Raw genomic sequence first — 20,718 nt, 5'->3', positions numbered from 1 at the left:
ATTTTTAAAACTGTTCCTTAAGCATCACAACATCTAATAATGTCTTTATAAAACGTACTTTAATCATTGGAATGATAAAAAAATTCAAAGGAAAAAGAAAAAGATCTTACCCTCTAGGTGAATCTTGATAAAATCTAAACAAAACTGTAAAAAAGGGATAATATTAGTACTTTTTAATGTCCCAGATATATATTAAAAATGATAAAGCATAGAACAGCTTATACTTCTACAGGACTTCATTAATTTGTTGTTTTTTTTTTAAAATAATAGTTCCAAATATACCCAACCACATACTCAAAATGAATCCCATTTTGTAACAAAGAAATACAATTAAACAACAGAGAGATTGGTCAATTCAATGAACGGAGGTTAAACTGCTTTTCAGTGGTCTCATTTGTATTATTATAATAATTACGCACATTATTCACTCAGTTCTATGTACTTCAACTCAGCATTAGATCACACACATCTCCCCTGATTTCTGATTTATTATAGCACAATAGTATTTCATTATATTCATATTCCAATCTATGCTGCTATTCCTGAATTTATGGGCAACCACAAAATGCGCCACCATGAATGTTTCTGTATTTATGGGATTGCTATTTGTTATTTCTGTCTTTGACCTAGGAGGTACATAGGCCTAGTAGTGATTTAGTGACTCTTTACACATTATCCAATTTTTTTTCTAGAATGACTAGATGTTCCATTAATAGCTTTTGTAAACTATATTAACCATGAAATTCTTTCAATATCATTTCCATCTTTTATCTTCGTTGCCACTTTTATCATTCCAAAGTGAAACTTCCAAGCTGACTGAACTTTTATTCCACTCATAACTGACATGGAAAATCTGGGCTCAAATCATTGTTTTTATACTAACTGTGAGACCATGGATGAGTCTGAGTTGCTTCTTATGAGGCTTAGTAATATGTTTATTTCCTTATTTAAAAAAAAACAACATTATTTTATTCAGGTTTGGAATCTGTGCTCTAAAGAGTATGTGCAACCTCTTGCTATGGAAGGAGAAAATGTTTTAAAAGAAGTACAGAGTGTAGAAAATACTTGGTAGTCTGAAACTATGGAACACTCTATAGAAATATCTAAAAATAGAGAAACAAATTTTTCATGGGTAAGCTGAGTTAATATAATAAAAATCGCAATACTACCTATATTAACTTGCTTATTGTGTCATACCAAACTAACAGAAGATTATTTTAGAGACTGTAAGGTTAATGGTGGTTGGGGGGAAGAAGTAAAGATCTTTCCGCACTTTAATAAGCCTCAGACACCTTTTGTTAATTTCTAATGAGCCTCAGGGTCAGGAAGGTCGTGCCCTCCAACCATGCAAGGAGTATATATACTCTAAGGTGAGGTCTTGCTTTGGGGTTTATTTTTTTTGGAAGAAGTTTTGTGTGCCAGATGAGACTCTGGGCAGCCATTTTGAGAAACCTCTGGCTTTGAAAATCCAGATGTTGGTACTTCTCTCTCTGGTAAGGGCATTTGTATTGTCTACGGTCAAACAGTTGGAAGTCCTATCTGCTGGTTGTTCTGTTTGTATTTTCTCTGAAGTTCAGGGTGCTGACTTTTCCCCCTGAACTAAGGGAATGATACATATACTTGACTAAAGTAGATTGCTGATCCCTCAAAAGTTGCTTTCCTTTGAAGAAAGCAGATCTAAGAACCTGTACAGCAAGCCCTCTTGTGTATGCCAGGGTTCTTACTGACACAAGAGATCTAGAAAAAAAAACTAATAGAATTCATTTGGAGGTAATAAAGGGCCAATAATCTCATAGAAAATAATTTTAAAAGTACCAAAGAAGTGGACCTAGGGGTACCATATCTCAAAATACTACAATGCAACAAAATAATATGCTGAGAAATGGAGAATAAGAAGTGGAACAGACTAGTAACATTACATACAAACACTAATGAATCTAGTAGCCTATTGTTCAATAAACTCTACAATCCCATATAAGGAGGCAAGGACAGATATAGAAATAAATGAATGAATGAAGCAACCTGGGAGAAATTAGGTATAGACTAACACATCCCATTATATACTAAGATAAGCTCCAAATGGATAAAAAGATATAAAAATGGTCATAAACAAATCAGAAGAGTAAATAAGAAATTACCTTTTAGTGTTTACAGATGGGGGAAGAGTTTATGACCAAAGAAGATAAAGTGGACAATTTTAATTATATAAAATTTAAAAGTTTTTGTATAAACAAATCAATGCAGAATAAAATTAGAAGGGAAATATTAACTGAAAAAAATCTGCACCAAGTTTCTCTGACAAAAGTCTTATTTCCAAGATATATATGTATGCATATGTGTATGTACGATTCAAATCTGTAAGAATAAGAGTCATTCCTCAACTGATAAATGATCAAAGGCTGTTTTTAAAGGAAAAAAATCTAAGCAAGATGGAAAAAATATTCCAAATCACTAATAATTACAGAAATGAAAATTGAAACAACTCTTGAGAACCCCAACAAACCCATCAGGATGGTAAAGTTGATAAAAAACCATCTAAATTCAAAGACATACACATACATATATAAAAATAGTTGCTCTTTTCATGGTGATAAAAAAACTGGAAACTGAGGGTGTGTACCACAATTTGGGGAATAGATGAGTAAATTGTAGTATCTGTCTATCTATCTATCTACACACACACACATGCATATATGAAAACTAATGTGCCATAGGATTATGTTCTTCTTATGAAATGATGAAGAGTAAAGTCAGCTGAACCAAAGAATAATTTATGTAGCATAAACAGTTTTGAACAATGACTCCAGATTCCATATCTATGTTTTCCAGAGGACCTATGTTCCACAGGACTTCATGATTCCTGAGGATCTATGTTGAAACAGATTACCTGAGAGAAAGGGGTGATGGACCTATGATGTAGAATTAAGACATGTTTTTGGATGTTTTCAGAGGGACATAGTGGGAGGGGGAGAAAATAAATTTCCATTCAAAAAAATAAATAAAATTGAGAAGAGAGGAGAGAACTTTCCCCATACCAATGCAGATTTGTATCTTATAGTTTTGGAAAGTTGTAGGAACACAGTAAAGAGATTACTCTCATTTGATTCACACAACCCCAGGGAAAGCAGTACTATTATTTTTATCTCCACTTTACAGATGAGGAAACTGAGGCAGACAGCACTTAAGTGATTTATCCAGGAAGATAGCTAGTAAAATTCAAATTCAAATTCAGGCCTATCAGATTCCAGGTATAGCACTCTACTCCTCTGCTACCTTGTTATTTTTTCAAAGATATTTGTAAGGACTAACTTAGCTAGCAATCTATCAAAATGAGCAATTGTTTTTTTTTTTCCCTGTGTGGATTATTATTATTAATTATATAATTATTATCGCTTTTGAAAGGCCATAGGTATCACTGAAGAGGTCCTATGTTATTCTGGGCAAGAACATTTCTTACCATATCATCTGCCAAAAGGAACATCTGGATGAACCTAAACATCTACAGGGATGCCTTCATTTGTAATCTGTGTAGGACAATCTCACTAGATGAATTGATCTGGTGAGCCTGTCTACTTCTTATATGCCTCCCTTGATAGTTGTAGAGGATCATTTACAGTTACCTCTGTGATCCTATCTATCAAGGACTCTTGAATGATTCTTGAAGGAGTCCTTGTAGGTTCATTTTCCTCTACTGAATCAAATAATCAAATCAAACAATAAACATAGCACTATACTGTATTCCATACCCTTTCAACAAAAGTGAATAAAGAGATGGTACATTGTAGAGAATCATCTCTAGGCTCTTTCAATTGATCCTTATGTGGAAGGATCTTGAGATCCCTAACCATCTTGGGTTTGGGAACAGTTCAGCTTTTTCAATGTCATTCCTAAAAATAATGCCCAGTATAGAATAGACTACTCCAGATGGTTTATACAAAAAGATTACCACCTTCCTAGTCACTGATACTCTGTGTCTCTTAAAGCCATCTACCATGATATTAGCTATTTAAGGTTCCCATATTACAATGGTGACTCACACTAAGTCCCAGATCTTATTATTTTTTTTCAAAGTTTTAGCTAGCCATACTTGTTTCAACTAATTGATGCTTCTGAAGTTGATTTTTTTGAACCCAAGTAAAATAACATTCATCACTATTAATTTTATTGATTTGGTCTCTAGTAAAACTTTAAACTTTGATTCTGTTATCTGTTATGCTCCTCAGTTCATCTAACATTGTGTAAACTATAAATTGAAGTATGACTTTGGTCAAGTTACTGATAAAAATGCTAAACAACAAAGGATCAAGCACAGATCCTTCCGCATTGCAATAGATATCTTCTTCTAAGTTGACACTGAATCATTAAAGGTAACTGTTTGGATCTAGCTCTTTAACTAGTTCTGAAAACACTCACTAATGTGGTAATAAAAAATAAGAGAATAACTTCACATGCACTTCATTATCTCCATATCTAAAATGTACTACAAGAAAAAATAGAAATGGAACTAAAGAGAATTAAAGGAAGAATGGCTATACCTAACTAAAATATACATACTTGGAGAAACTTTGTGCTGAAGGTGACAATTTCAAGGCATTCTAGGAATCCATTTTCAAATTATCTTTAAGAAAAGATTCCTTCTTGTCTAGCTCAAAAAAGATCCACTGGGAAAAAGTAATTATAATGTGATCAAGTCCTACAAAAGTTGTTTTCCTATAGCACTGTTCTCATGTCAAGTGCCAGGATATGCCAGGTCTCTAAACGAGACCCATAAATTCTTATGAGTTCAGTCTAGCTATCCACACACAAAAAACTAAATAAATACAAAATTGCTGTTTCCTAGACTATAGTTCATAGCTAGATGGATATCCAAGTCTGCTATCTGTCTATGTAGCTATGCATGGACAGAAAATGAAGTTGGAAAATTAACAAGAAAATATGCTAGAGTACATTTTAGAAAACACAGCAATTTTAATGACCTTTAAAGCTTCTCCTGGAAGGTCTCTCCTTTTGAAAGCCACAACCAGCATGCAAATCATACAACCCAGTGATTTCAGAATAACTAAATCTGCAGGTGATCTAATAAGCAAGATTCACAGTAACTTTCAAAAAGCCATTGGATATTACCAAATATTATTTGTGAGAAAGAAAACAACAGACTTCAAATAATAACAGACTTCAAACATGCTTGGTGAGAAAAGATATGAACCAATCAGGCAATAAAAGTGAAGAATACCCTTCCTACAGGTTTCAATTACACACATGCCAAAATTAAGAAAAAATCTGAAAAAGGGATGCTAGTGTTAGGCAAGTCCTCTTTAGACTTATAGAAGGACAATGTAAAAAGTTAGATAGATTGAAAAAGGTCAGTCAGTTATGGTCTTGGATAAGGGAAGGGCACATCCACTGAAATCACACATCAATGTTTGTAAGTATGAGGTCAGAAAGACTCAAATATTTTCTAAAAAATACAAATAACTTGTTAGAAAAGTCTTGGGGCATTCTCTACAGTACCACACTATCATAGACATTGGAAATTAATGAAAATATATACCTACTTTTATCTTATTAGCTCCCGTAATAATCTTTGAGCATATTATGATTCTGAAAGCACATTTGTTTCTCCTCCTCCCGTTAGGTTTTGGCACTACATCATCAAACAACTCCTTCCAATCGCTCAAATAAAGTTACCTTTCTAGGTTTCTCTGGACGTTTGTATTTCAAAGTTCCTACTCAGTTCTGGTCTTTTTATCAGAAATGCTTGAAAGTCTTTATTCCATTAAAGGTCTACGTTTTTCCCCCTGTAGGATTATACTTAGTTTTGCAGGACAACTTGTCCTTGCTTCAAGCCTACCTCTTTTGTCTTTTGAAATACTGCATTTCAAGACTTTGCATTTATGGTAGAAGCTACCAGGTCTTATGTGATCCCAATTGTAGTTCCTTGATTCTTAAAGTGCTTCCTTCTGGATGCTTGCTGTATTTTTTCCACTAATTTAGGAGCATACAATTTTGACCATGACATTCCTGGGACTCTTCCTTGTGGGATTCCTTCCAGGAAGGATTGGTAGATTCTTTCTACCTGTACTTTGCTCAAGTGACAAAGCAATTTTGAATCGACTGCCATACTATATACTCAATCTGAAGTCATGAAGTATGAACTTATAAAATCAAAGCAAATTATTAACACTGTAACTAGCTGTACATATATAGAGAAATTTTTACATTGCAATTTACATACAATACAATAAAAATCAAAGAATGTACTCACAATTACAGGCTCTGCTACCATGCGCCGCAGAGTTCCTATTCGTATACTTCGACAATTCAGAATGACACTTTCAAAGTGACTTGGGAAATTTAAAGGTGTAGTATCAACTAACGCTTCTGGAGAAGTAACTTTGCGACGTTTTAGGGGTGTATTTGGTACAGAATTGCCAAACTGGAAGAGAAAAATAATTTCTTGAGTTTTTAAAAATTGGCCCGAAAACAATCAACTTCTATGTTCAAGAATAACATCTAGGAGACAGAGTATCCTGACTAAATGAAGCTTATGTAGTGCTCTCCATGGCATTACTGAATTTGAGTCTCATGGCAACCTTGAAATCATGTCAGTCCTCAACTTTAGCGACTTCAAGCATTTGTGTGAGTTTACTATTAGTAGTAACCTAATTTTCACTTATGTGTTGGCAACTGTGTACATTTGTAGCTGTATGCAATAGAGGAGAAAAAAGGAGAAGTGTGCTGCATGCAAGTCGGTAGAGCAGCTGGTATTCTACCAGACATTTTGCTGGTCTTGTTCCCTCTACTTATGAAAAGCTCCCTGTGTATTTGTTGTATGTTTTCATTGTTTGCCTTTAAGACTCAAGTTTTGTGTTGCAATTATGTCCTCAAAGAGTAGCTCAAGTACTTTGGGTTCTAAGCCCAAGTGTGCAAAGTTAGTAACGTAGCTTAGAAAAAAAATAAAGGTGTCAGATAAATTTCATGCTAGAATGTCTGCAGCAGCTATTGATGGCAAATTTGGCATTAACAAATCAATGATTCATTATATCTACAAAAAGGAGAAAAGTATTTGTTAAAGTGTCTGTGAATCTACTACAGAAAGAACTAAAGTAACCTTTCAAGTGTGTGATGAGGGAACTGAAAAAAACTGCCCCTCCCTGTTCAGCTGTTGTCTCTCCTTTCCCCTATAATTTATGGGTTATCTCATGGTTACTGTGTTGGGAAAAGTGCATATTATCAGACTTAATATTTTGTTACAAAGTACTATATGCAGAAAAGTGTATTTACAGCAATCGAGCTAGACATTCACTAAAGATGAAAGAATACCTGATCTTTCATTCTTGCTTTTCTTGGTACTGTGACCATCAGTTCTGACTCTGTTGCAGTACTTCTCCCTCTATGTTCTAATCCACAGCTGTTTTCTTTCAGTGCAGCTTCTACTTTTCCTGAAGAGGGTGCTGGGGAAGAACGTGCTGAATCTGCAGGTCGAGGTGATATACTTTCTCTTCTATTAGTATTCCCACTGTCAATGTCATCCTCATCATCACTGGATAAAATTACTAGAAGGGAAATAGAAGCTTAAGACATTTGCTTTCTTTGTTTCAAAAATACAAATAGGTTATGACAGCTGAGAAATATGCCAGACAACATTTGGCTTTTACATGGGCCACCCCCATGCTTAGGATAAAGTACCTCCTTACCTTTGTCTCAGAGTTACTACCAACATTGCCATGAACTCTTTCCTGGTTCCCCCAATTGTTAATGCCTTTCCTTTCCCAAACTACCTTGTATTTAGTTGACTTGAATTTGTATCTATTCATTTTTACATTTATGCTGTTTATGTTGTCTCCCCAGGAGACTATAAGCTACTTGCTCCTATTCACTCTTTTTACTTGTACCCCCTAGCATTAGTTTGACTAATTTCTTTTTTGTTGTTCTCTATTCTTTGTCATGGCTGATGTGGGAATTTATTTTGTTCCAAGTATGCATATTTGTCTTCTGTTCCTTTTTAAAGAAGGAAAGATGATGGGAAGAAGTAGGAAGGAAAGAAAGGTTTGCCAACTGAAATAATAATAAAAAAAATATAGATATGGCACCAAAACTGAAGTTTTTAAGAGTCAGAGATTTTAAGAGATGAAGTTGGTGAGGAAGCACATTTTAGGAAAGGCACATAGTCAACACAAAGCAGTGATAGAAGGAAGAATGTCAAGTTCAAAGTAAAATCTGGCAGTAACAAATAACTTATAAAAGGAAGTAAATATGGAATGGAAGGTTGAAGCCAAATTGTGGGGGGTGCTTTAAAACCAGGTAGAATAAATGAATCAAACATTTACTAAATGCTTAATAAGCAACAGGGATGCAAATACAGAGGTGAAGACAGTCCCTGATATCAAGGAACTTATATTCTAATAAGGTAAGATAAGATATGCAGAGGGTCTGGTGGTCAGGAAGGAGATAGTGATTTGGAAAAATACTGAAATGGCTAACCATAAGGAAGTAGAACAATAAACCTTGTCAAGGGGCAACTATTTGATTTATACATCTAGACTTGGGGGTGGGAGGAAAGAAGACTTTACACAATGGCATTCTGGCTGAAGGATGTATATTTTATCCTACAAGCAACAGAAAGTCCTTGAGTATTTTTGAGCAGAAATGAAAATGAAATGTTTTATAAATAGGTGAAGTAAGTAGAATGGTAAGGTTTGAGTAGATGCTGCATTAAGACTATAAAGTGATTTAAATACCAAATAAAGGAGTTTGTATCTTTTCTTATATGATAGTGAGGAACTTTTGTACAAAGGATTCCTGAGCAGAATATTAGTTTAATAGTTGTATGGAAACTGGATGGTTGACAGAGAGGGTTGAAAAAGAGAGTTCAAGTTAAATAGTGCAGAGGAGAAGTGAGGAAGGTTCAGACAAGGGTGCCGGTAGTATGAACAGAAAAAAGGGGAAGACAGTATGATGAGATGAAATTGACAAAATCTAGCAACTGGATACAGGAATGAGATAAGATCTGAAGATGACTGAGTTTTCAAAACTAGATGACTGGAAGAAATGTTGGTAAACAAGTACTGGCAAGTTAGGAGGAAAGGGAATTTAAAAAGATAAAAAGAATTCTCTAATGCATATGTAGATTTTGAGATGCTTTTGGAACACTGAAGTGAAGATTTCAAATATGGCATTGGAGATATCAGACAGGAGCTTAGGAGAAATGGGAGCTGAATACGTAGTTTTGTAAGGCAATAACAGGGGCAATAGGGGAAACCCAGAGGAGCTGATGAGATGAGAATATGAGTGAAGAGGAAAAAAACAATGGCAAAGCCCTGAAATATACCCAGGCATTAAGAGGAAGGACAGGGCTGACTATCCAGCAAAGGAGACCAATGACTGATTAGACAGGTAGACAGAGAACCAGGAGAAAAAGAGAGTCACAAAAACCCAGGGAAAGGTTAAGGTAATGGTCACTGTGCGTATGGTAATGTGATTGAAGCGCCAGTCTTTGTACTAAAAGTCATTGAAGTGAAGATATACCAGAGGACTAGGGGGCAGATAAGAAAATTACCAGAAGGTGCTCAGTATGCACACAAATATCTGACAAAGATAAAGTATTAAAGTCTTTAAGGAGGTAAAGAAGAATGAGGGCAAAGGCCATTGGATTTGGCAATAAAGAGGTCATTGTGACCTTACAGAGAACAACTATAATTGAGGAGGAGGAGAAGCAAGATGAAAAAACAGGTATATTTTTCTCTCCTCAATTTTCTCAAAGAAGAGGCAGGTTATCTGTTGAAAAACAGGTGGTGGCAAAGGCATATAGAGCTTAAAAAGAGGCTAGAGGTTTGAAACAGCAGCTAGAGTTTGATATAGTCAGTACAGGCAGAATAAAAAGATCACTGTGCAACAGTGATTGCTTCTAAGCTCTGGATGTAAGATCCCTGCCTACCAGGAAGCCTAGATAATAGAGCATGGCACAAGTGTTGAAATGAGAGCATCAACTTCCATACCTTTTTACCCCAAACACCAGAAGGTAGGTGTGTCACCTACCTCCTCTCCTCTGTGGATCTATACTAAAATGACAGCAAATATTGACATCATAGCCTCACTGTAAAAATTATAAAACCTAAAACAGAAACAGAATGAATTCACCAATCTCTCCTTCTTAAGGGAGATCTAAGCATTTCTTGAATGATGAAAAGACTAGAGCTGTGTAGAAATTTTCAAATTCAAATACAGAAAAGTTGAAAAAACAAAAAAGTAATTTAAAAAATGATAACTGACTAAAAAAGCATATGCTGCTTTCATTCTATTATAGAGAGATGACAGGGCTCAGAGGAAGGTAGAGAACATTATCTCATAATTAGACTGTATAAACAGACTTTATACAAATAAGGAGAAGGGGTGAAGAGCAGCTAATATTTCGAACTTACTCTCATTTGAACTGCTTAAAAGAACACACACATACACACACACTTTTCATTCAATAGGGAAGTAGGAGGAAAAAGGGAGAAAACACAAGGGGGAACTAGAGAAAAGATGCATTAAGAGAAGGATTAGTCATAAGCTAAACAAACTCTATAGTACCAAAATATTTATAGCTCTTTTTGAAATGGCAAAGAATGAGAATGTGGTATGGGGAGGATCTCATATATTACAGAATGACTGAAAAAATAATGGTACATAAATGCAATAGATTATTATCATCTTGTAAGAAATGATGAAGGGGATGGTTTTCTGAGAAACTTGGGAAGGCTTGTATAAACTTTGACAGTGAAAGGAACACTATCTGGATAACAGTTTATACAACATAAGCAATATGGTAAAGGCAAACAACTGTGAAAGAATTAGGACATTATCAACATAATGACTAACTATAATTCCAGAGGACTAATGACGAAATATTATCACCTCATGACAAAGAGGATTCGGATTCTATCTGTGAATGTCATGGCCAATATGGAAACTTATTTTAATTGACTATAAAGTTTATAATGGTGTTTTTCTTTAGTTCTTGGTGGGGAAGGGGAGAGCGACTGGGGTGGTTGGGAGGAAAAGGTAGATTCTGGCTCACAGAAAAAATACAAAAAAAAAAAAGAATCAACAAAATGGAGTTTCAGAAAAACTTGGAAAAGACTTGAATGAATTGTGAACTAGTATCTTTATGTAAAACAATTGGGATTTATGAAAACAGTGACTAAAATGTCCATACATTTTTACTTAGATATTCAATTCTAGGGATCTGCCCCAACCTGAGAAAAACTGCATATACAACAAAATATTCTAACAGCATCTTTATGGCAGCAAAAAACTAGAAACAAAGTAGATGCCTAGCAACTAGAGAATAGTCGAACAAGTCATGGCATATGATTATAACAGAATACTACTGCTTTAGGGAAGATTAAGAGGAAAGAGAACTGATTCTGAGTACAGTAAGCAAAACAAGGAAAAGAAACACAATGCCTAAACAATGTAAATGGAGGATAAAAAAAAGCAATTGAAACAGTGTTAAGAAATTATAAACCCTGAGTTTTAACCTAAAGAAGAGATATGAGAAGGAAGGTCCTTGTAGAGGTAGCATGCACAAGGTAGGAGACTAGAGGGTGGAACATGGAATGGAATGTCAGACTTTTTCAATATATTTACTCTGCTGAACTGCTATTTTGTTTGTTTCTCTCTTTTAGTCTGTATTTACAAGGGATGGATCTGTGTGAGGGAGAAAAGGGATACATTGGGAAAAGTTGGTGATTTAAAAACAAAATAGTGATTTAAGAAAAACAGATAACTTTCTTTCCAATTATTCCAATCAAACAAGCAGCCTTTTATCACTTGCCATATCCTCCTTTACTTAAATTGAAAAAGGACAAAAATCCTCAAAAAACCAAACCATTTTAAGATTTCAGGGAATATCCTAAGAAATGATTTTTTTATTTTAGAAAAAGGGTTTAAAATAAGAAGAGATACAAAATAAAAACATACTTACTTGGATCATTTAGATCAGATGGTTTTGTATTCCGTTTTCTTAAGTTTGTAATTTGGGGTATTTTTGCACCAGGTAAAAGGATTTTTCCGTTTGACTGTAGAAAATTCTGTCCAACATAATCATGACTCACAATAATATCAACTGGAACCTTCCCCAAAGTATTGCCATAAAATTTTTTGGCATTTAGTCCAGTGTTTTGAGACTTTTGTCCTCCTGAATTATGATGAATGGATGTTCGTGATAAAGGTACTGCTGCTTCATTTAATGCTTGCCTACAATTTCTTTGTAAATCCTTAGAAAAAGTAACCCCGCAGTTTTGACATTTGGTCTGACTTTTTCTTTCTTTCCCGCACTGTGGACAATATTCAGTTTGTGCAGAAACCTAAAATTCCCAATGAAACAGGAAAAAAAAAAAGATGTTTCCATCAACAGTAAAACCCTGAAAACATCTCAAAAATAACGCCCCACTTACTTTTGCTAGCAGTGTATCAACTAAGAATCTTGTAAATAGGAAAAAGAAAAAGGAGCAAGTCATACTGTTAAGATTATCTATTGGGGATGAAGGTCATTGTTGGTGTAGTTAAGTGGACAGAGAAGTAGCTCAGAGTCAGAAAGACCTAAATGTTCAAAGTCTCATCTTTGACACATATTGGCTGTATGACTCTGCGCAAGTAACTTAAACTTCTCAGTGCCTCAGGGCACAGGAAGCTAACCTACACTGGCAGAAGAATTTCTTCAACTGTACTTCCTATCTCAATGAAATTAAAGGCCTACTTCAGAAAAAAAAAAAATTAGGATGAAGAGGTTGGAAGTTGTTCCATAAAATGTAGTATTAGCTGAAGCTTCCTGAATGTCCCTTATATGCAATCTGATGCATAAAATAAAATATTGAAGATCACAAGGGAAATCCAACATACTGTAATATAATAATCAAGATACATTTTTTTAAAAAGGTCATGGATTCTCTGAAATCTAATCACATACTCCTTGGATTCCCCCAGGTCTTAGGTTAAGAACTCCTCATGTAGTCCACTAGCCCCTGTGTGTACAGAGATATGGTAAACCTACAGAGCCCCCTCTATGCGTTTAAGATTCATACAGACTGAGTGATTTAACCAAATACACACAACTGAGCCAGTGGCAGAGTCAGGGCCATTAAATCAGGGTGCCTCTCCTCAGCATGTTGCTATAAGGCAAGCCCGTATTTTCCTATTTGTACAAATACAACCAATTCACTCTAATTATCCTTAACTATAAGTTACCAGTGGTATATATAGATTAAATGAAGATAATCTAATGAGATGGATCTACCCTAGTTCTTCTCTCCAAGGAACATAATTTGTTACAGTGAATGAAAAGACCCTGAGAAGAACATTAATGTAGGCAGGAGGGGAAGGTCAGGTGTCCTGTTGTATTGGGGCAAAGGTGACAATTAACATAAGAACACGGTAGCTTCGTGGTAGCAACAAGTTTCTATGTCAAAATATGTAAGTGATCTTCAGGAAACAAGCTAGTAAATGGCTGGAGTATTTCTTAAGAACCCATATATAAAGCTGATCTTAAATATATAGAGTGAACATTCCAACAGAGAAACAAAAATATCTTGGAATAGTATAGATAGTAGACCACTCTTGGGAGTACTATGCCATAATCCTTTTACAAACCAGGAAGAAATTGCATAATATGTCTAGTGAGACAATACTAGCAATAGTGCACTCTCATAATTTAGTATATCAAACACTTTTATCACATTTAAATATTGAAGAATGTAAGGTAATCAGTGTTTAAGGAATTTAGGTCAGCAGAGAGTTGAGGACATAATTTTTGAAAAAGCAATGTAGATAACTGAATAAGTTTAACCTTGGATTTAATGATACAATTCTCAAACAATTTTCAACTAAAAACCATTAAAATTAAGTCAAAATATACAGATTATCAAAATAATTTTGTACCCAAATTGTATAAAGACTTTGAAGATCAGTTACCTAACCCATTTTCATTTCTCAATGCAAAAATATAATTGTGCTATCTCATTATTAAATAACATTAATTCCAGAAACAAGTGCAATATAGACTTTTTTAAATTCAAACACTAATACTGAAAATCACCTGGGATAATATTAAGGAAACGTGATTCAACAATAATCTTCAAGTAATCACAGGGCTGTACAGAGGCTGGTGACTCAGAAGAAATAAATATGTAACAATTGACATGGGGGTGTTATATTAATTTTGGTGGAATCCAGGCCTATGACTTCAGGATAATTTCTACACCGTGTACAAACTCCCTTATATAAAGCCTTTGGAGAATTACCTGTGGGGTATTGAGAAGTTAAGTGACTTACCATAATCACACAGCTAGTATATGTCAGAGGCAGGACTTGAACTCAAATCTGTCCACTATACTGGACCATCTCGTAAGAGCACTTACATGAAATATACTGCTAATAAAGCAAATTGTATCCTTTCCTTTGGAATTAAATATAGTCTAAGACTCTAATGTGTTTTCAATGGTGGGGACACAGCACAGGGAGTGGGAACTTGTTAGCACTCTCTCTCAAGATTTATCTGGTCATGTGATTCTAAATTGAATGCTTTAAATATACCAACACACAGTACCTAGTCCCATGTAAAATGCTTTAAAAGTTTCAATAATTACACTGCTTAATTTCTCTAACCCACCTCTAAGTGGGTTAGATTTTTTTTTGAAGCAGGAGACAGCTGGAAATCAGAGTGGTATGAATTGCAGTGACGTTTTGGTTGTACCTTCCTCTTGATTTCAGTCTCTGATTCTGATTCAGACTCTTCTGTTTTCTCTATTATGCTTTCTAAAGGAATATAAAAAAGAACAGAAATTCATTTTTATACTTCATCAGGTGTAATTCATAGAATTGAAGTACTATAATTTTTTCAAAAACTCTCTCAATTTAAGTTAAATATGAATTAGTCCAGTGTTAATATGAATGTCAGAAGATGGCATCTCAGGTCATTAAACTGTTGACACCTGACTTTTATTTGGCTCCACATATTTATATTATGCTTATTCTCTCATCAGGCTCTTCTCATTTAGCTAGTACCTGAACAGTCCTCCCACTATTCTCTTTTGCTTGTCTACTGTTGAAGGGATAAGATAAAGTGTAACTGCATTCTAGCCTCCGCCTCCACCTCCAACTTGAAACTTAGTTCGCACCCCTGGGATTCTAGGCTTCTAACTGCTAAGCATTTACCCTACGCTGCTACACACAGACCCACTACATGACTTCTCTGCTATGCAACCTTATAAAAGTACCTCCAAATATCCTTTCCAATTTGGGTGCTAAGTTATCACTCAAGAGGATGTGTCCATCAATTGTCCTATGACTCTAATCACCAATTCCTTCTCATTTCCTTATCCAAAATGCTCCTCCCAGGACACTACTTCCCAGTCCTTGCTGGCTTCCCTTTTTGGCACTTAACTGTAGGGGTAAACTGTCCTATATAACTTCATTAAGTTCCGGGGGCATCAGTGTATGCTGAATTCACAATCATTTTTGGAACTTGAGTTGAATTGTGTTTTAGAAACGTTCCCATATAAAATACATGAAATGAAAAACTTTGGTATCACAAGGATTAAAATGATAACTTTCTTGAAAATCCAAGTATAGTGAATGACTCATTCCCAATGGATGCTATACAATGCTAACATTTTAAAAAGGGGAAAGCTTGAGATGACTGTTTGAAAAATGGTGAGGGAAGAGAAAAAGGGAGATACACAATGATGATGGCTCTTTTTACATACTGAACTACATGTAAATCATACTATTATATCAAAGGATCAACAAGAACAATATTATGGTGAACTTTCTTAAAGGTTTGTTGCTTTTGAAAAACAAAAAAACTTGTCCAATCAGAACAATAGCCCTGACCATTTGTAAAAATTAACTTTCATTATACCAACAGTTCAAAACAAAAACAAAAATGCGGTTTGGAAATGTACCACTTTTAGTCTACCATTTGAAATGAAAAATTATTCATATTTATTAAATGAATTGGTGCTGTATCTATTACGTAAATCTTTGAGATGCTATAATTTATGTATCCCTCTAAAAAAAATTATAATTAACAAAGTAGGCAACATTATAGCCCAACATTTATAGCCATCTTCTGGGTGAAGGGGGATAATCTATGCAAAACAAAAATAATTTGAATTCTTCATTAAAAAGATTTCTCGGCCACAATCTTACTTAATGTTAGTCATCTCTGATGTCATAGAAGTCCAGTTAAAGGAAAAAAAAACGAACTTAGTGTCTTCAGAGTTCATTGTAAAGGGCCATAATCTGTTAATTATTAAGTCATGTCCTATTTCAAAGTATTTTTGATATATTTTATAAAGTCTCAGATCAAAACTTTAAAATAGTAGAATCTCCTGCTAATTAATATCTTTCACACATAACCATCTAAATGTATGAGATACTATTTTAGTCTCTAGAGAAAAGAAAAAAAGCCAAATACTTACCTATACTTTGGGGCCGTGGCAACCTAATATGGTCAATTTCTATTTTCTGAACATGAGGGGGGTATTCTTTCCTGGAAAAGAATAGATTGTATTTTTCTTTTAGGCAGTAATTCCCTGCCCCCCCACCCAGAAAAAAAAATTAAGGAAAAAAGTATAAGCTTTTTTTAAAGAGAAAATAAGTGCATAGCTTCTTTGCAAGATTATGAGATAAGACTTATATGAATGGATTAAAGCTGCATTTTAAAAACCCTCAGAAATCCAAGTTAATTCTTTTCCCAAGTGGGTGCCTCACAATCTCTCCTCCCGCATCCCATTACTAAATGTTGGAAAGTACACAGAGGTTGGGTTTAATTCTTTTCACACATATTCTAAAAATAAAATTATTTTATTGGAATGTATAGGATGAAGCTTTAGCACCTATTTTTATATTTAAAGACTAAATTAATGGGATCATCAAACCCAAAAAGCAAACAGTATGTAAAATTATTAAACTATCGCAATAAATAAAAGGCAACAAAGTAGAACAAGCCCAAACTAAGGGAGTTTTTATGTACTACCTCAGATGTTTGTCATTAAAGTATAGCATGTAAGAATACTCTATAACCATGGGTTAAATGACAATAGAGCTTGGAGGTGAATGAAGAGAGATTTCAAGGGTTGAAAAACATTATTCCTATTTATATGTTAAAAAAAAAAATCTGTATTCATTTGACTATTAAGAACTATGTAAGAACTTCCTTCTACTCATCCTACATTCGTACATTTTTATGGCTTAATACGATGCCATGTCAAAGTATTAAGGCATAAGAAAGGTTTCAAATGATCATAGTCAGGAATACAGATCACTTTACATTACCAATATTAATCCACTTTTATTATCATACTCTCCACTTACGCAGGATCAGAGTTTTCAATGAGAATAAAAGTTAAGGCAAAGTGGGGCTTCAGTGGATATGTTAGGTGCAAAACAATGGTATTATAGGAAAAATTCTGGGATTAAGTGCTAATTTAAGATGAATTTTAAAATGAAAATGTTATGTACATTTATATTTTAAATATGAGCTATAAGACTACTTTATATTTAAGCCAATGAGATTTTAGAATAAGCAGCACTAATGTGCCAGTTTTAAAATGCACCAGATAGAACATAAAGGGAATTTAACTTAACTACATACAAATAAAATCTACATGCAAAATGTAGTAAACTTTAATGAACACATTACAGGTACTTATGAAAATGTTAATTAATATGCATTCAGTAAAAATAGTGTTTTGCAAATCAGCCAAAATTACAGGCACAATGCCATTTTTTATCCAAACTACAGATGGAAACCATTAACAAAGACCTGGTTTACTACTTGCCTATTTAAAAGAAATGAATGACAAAACTGAATTTTGCCTTGTTATTTTAAAGGGCAAGGGAGAGGAAACCCAAGTTTTAAACTGTATGTTAAAAATAACCCCAGGATAGGTAAATTAGAAATGGGAGGAGGTTCTGGCTGTCAAGAAATGTCCTCATTTTCTATTTTCCAGTACATTAAAACTATTAATGACAAATATTTTGAATAAGTAAAGTAGAAAATACCAAAACAGATTGGATCCTTTTTTTCACAAGTTACTAAAAATTGAACACCTACAATTTATTATCTATACAGTGCAATAGGGATATTATATACCTTCCTATATCCAAATTTTCCTTCGTCCTTACCTACAGAGGTATGATGTAATTAAGTAAATATTTATCAAGGGGATACTATGCATCAGACAGGCACTATTGTAAAGGCCATCAAATAGTATCAGAATGGTTAAAGTTAATATTTTAAAATGCAGTTTTCTGTGCATACCCTTTTAATTGCTCACTCTGTTTTCATTAAATTGTAAGGACACAACATAGATTATGAGAAGCAAACATTTTGATGTTATTCAAAAAGCTAAATGAGCCTTATTACCCAAAACTGGTAACAAGACACAGCAAAATTTCACAAATTTAGAGCTATTAAAAAACTATGCTAAGTTAATCTTTTTTAAAAGGTAAAAAGCTGATGGATGCCACTCTCCTCACTCCACAACTCCATTACTGTTGTTATATCTGAAAGCACATTGTTCACTCTAACCAATACAAAAAAGGGAACATTTACTTTAAAAAGTAAAACTACTAATCAAACATACAAAATTGACACTTTTTTAGAGTATGAAATAGATGTTAGTAAAAAACAAAAACAGATTTAGAATCTACAGACCAAGGTACTAGTCTTTGGTCTGCCATTGAACTATCTGACCTCTTGGCTTCAGTTTTATTATCCTTTAAAAAGTTCTAAAATTCTGTAGTTCAAAAAACATATAGTTTTGGGAGGACAGTTGGAAAAAACCAATCTTCAATCTGTCTCTACTGGTTACATCCCTGCTGTAAACAGAAAGAGCATTAGGCTTGAATTACAAATTCTCTTGATAAATATTAAGATTTTGTCTCAAACTATAACTGCCAATGTGACCTTCAGTAAGTCTCTTAACTTTTCTGTAAAATGAGGAGTTTGAACTGAGAGACCTCCTGAGTTGCTTCTAGTTCTATAATCTTATGACCTCCCCCATCCTTAAAAAAAAAAACAAACAACCCTAACCAGATCCTATCATCCCTTTCAGTTATCATCCTGTACCTCTCCTTTTCTCAGTAAAACTATATGCATACAAAAAAACCCTATCTCTATTTGTCCTCCATTTTCTCCCCTCTAACGCTTGAACCCTTGGCAATCTGATTACTAACAACCTTACCAATCTACTGAAACTGCTCTTTCCAAAGTTACCATTGATCTCCAATCTCCTAATTGATAAATCTGATGATCTTTTTCTCATCCCTTTTAACCTCTTAGGGGCTACTGACATTACTGACCATTCTCCTATTGGATACTCTTACCTCCATGAGGTTTTGTGACACTGCTATCTCTTGGTTCTTTCATTGGTTTTACTGCTCCATCTCAGGCATCTCTGCTAAATTATCATTCTTTCTTACTGCTTAGTGATGAGGGTATCCCCAAGCCTCTATCATAGCTAATCTTCTCACTATAAACTCTTCCATTTGGTGACTTCATTGGTTCCCACAGGTTCAATCATTATCTCTAGAAAAATGACTCCCACTTCTATATATACCTAGTCCTACTTTTCCTCCTTAAGCTTCATATCACCAACTGCCAACTGGACATTTTGAACTGGATGTGCCATGAGCACCTCAAATTTGCCATGTTCAAAACAGCAATCATCACTGATGCTGAGTGAAGGGAGCAAAACCAGAAAAACATTGTACACAGTAACAGCAACACTGAAAGATGGCCAACTTTGAATAGACTTAGCTCTTCTCAGAAATGCAATGATCTATGACAATTCCAAGTGACTCATGATGGAAAATGATGTCCACATCCAAAGAAAAAACTATGGAGTCTGAATGTAAATCGAAGCAAGCATACTATTTTCTTTCTTGTGGTTTTTCCCTTTTGCTCTGATTATTCTTTTACAACACGACTAAGGTGAAAATATGTTTAATATGATTCAACATGTACAGCCTATATTAGATTGCATGCTGTCTTGGAGAGGGGGAAAAAAGGGAGGAAAAAATATGGAACTCAAAAATCTTGTAAAAGTGAATGCTGAAAAACATTTTTGCATGTAATTGGAAAAAATAAAATACGATTAAGTGGGGAAAGAGGGAGGAAGAAGGGAGAACAACACTCATCTTTTTCCAGACTCTTAGACCATTTTCTGAACATCCCTATTTGCATCAAGACCATGATAATCTTTCCAGTTGCCCAGGTTCTCAGCCTTAGTGACATTTTTGATTCCTCACTCTAGCTCATCACATATAATCACCTGATTGCTAGGTCTTGTGAATGCCACCTCTGCCATATCTCTCTCTATTCAAACAATCACTATCACAGTTCTGGCCTTCGATCACCTCTTGAAAGGGTTATTACAATAGCCTAATTCTTCTCTCTGATCTTGATGCTTCCTCTTTTACTCCATTTGCCACATAGCTGCCAAAGTGATTTTCCCAAAGCACTGGACTGTCCATATCTTCTCCCACTCAAACTCCAGTAATTTCCTATTATGTCTAAGATCAATTATATATGACTCTGCTTGGAAAATAAAGAGCTTCATAACCTGTCCCCAAGTCACCTTTCCAATTTAATTAAACATTATTCTCCTTCATTTTCTCTATTTTCCACATGAACACATTAAGTGTTCCTCATATATAATGATGACA

At 34.5% G+C, this 20,718-nt stretch overlaps 1 protein-coding gene across 9 annotated transcripts in view; it reads right to left on the bottom strand.

The window, feature by feature from the left end:
- Positions 1-20,718, bottom strand: part of SENP6 (SUMO specific peptidase 6) — a 124,466-nt gene that overhangs the window by 27,285 nt on the left and 76,463 nt on the right. For 7 of the 9 annotated variants that reach the window (XM_072642636.1, XM_072642637.1, XM_072642640.1 and 4 more), the window contains 6 exons: positions 16,467-16,537; positions 14,654-14,799; positions 11,972-12,353; positions 7,324-7,556; positions 6,266-6,436; positions 111-144 (listed from right to left, as the gene is read on the bottom strand). In XM_072642636.1, the coding sequence (XP_072498737.1) occupies positions 111-144; positions 6,266-6,436; positions 7,324-7,556; positions 11,972-12,353; positions 14,654-14,799; positions 16,467-16,537 (1,037 nt within the window). The remainder of the gene's footprint in view (positions 1-110; positions 145-6,265; positions 6,437-7,323; positions 7,557-11,971; positions 12,354-14,653; positions 14,800-16,466; positions 16,538-20,718) is intronic. The other 2 variants (XM_072642639.1, XM_072642638.1) reach the window with 1 other exon arrangement.

This window comes from Notamacropus eugenii, chromosome 2 (assembly GCF_028372415.1).
Source record: "Notamacropus eugenii isolate mMacEug1 chromosome 2, mMacEug1.pri_v2, whole genome shotgun sequence".
NCBI lineage: Eukaryota > Metazoa > Chordata > Mammalia > Diprotodontia > Macropodidae > Notamacropus > Notamacropus eugenii.
The sequence above is the reverse complement of the archived record's forward strand: the minus strand, read 5'-3'. Positions and strand labels throughout refer to the sequence as shown.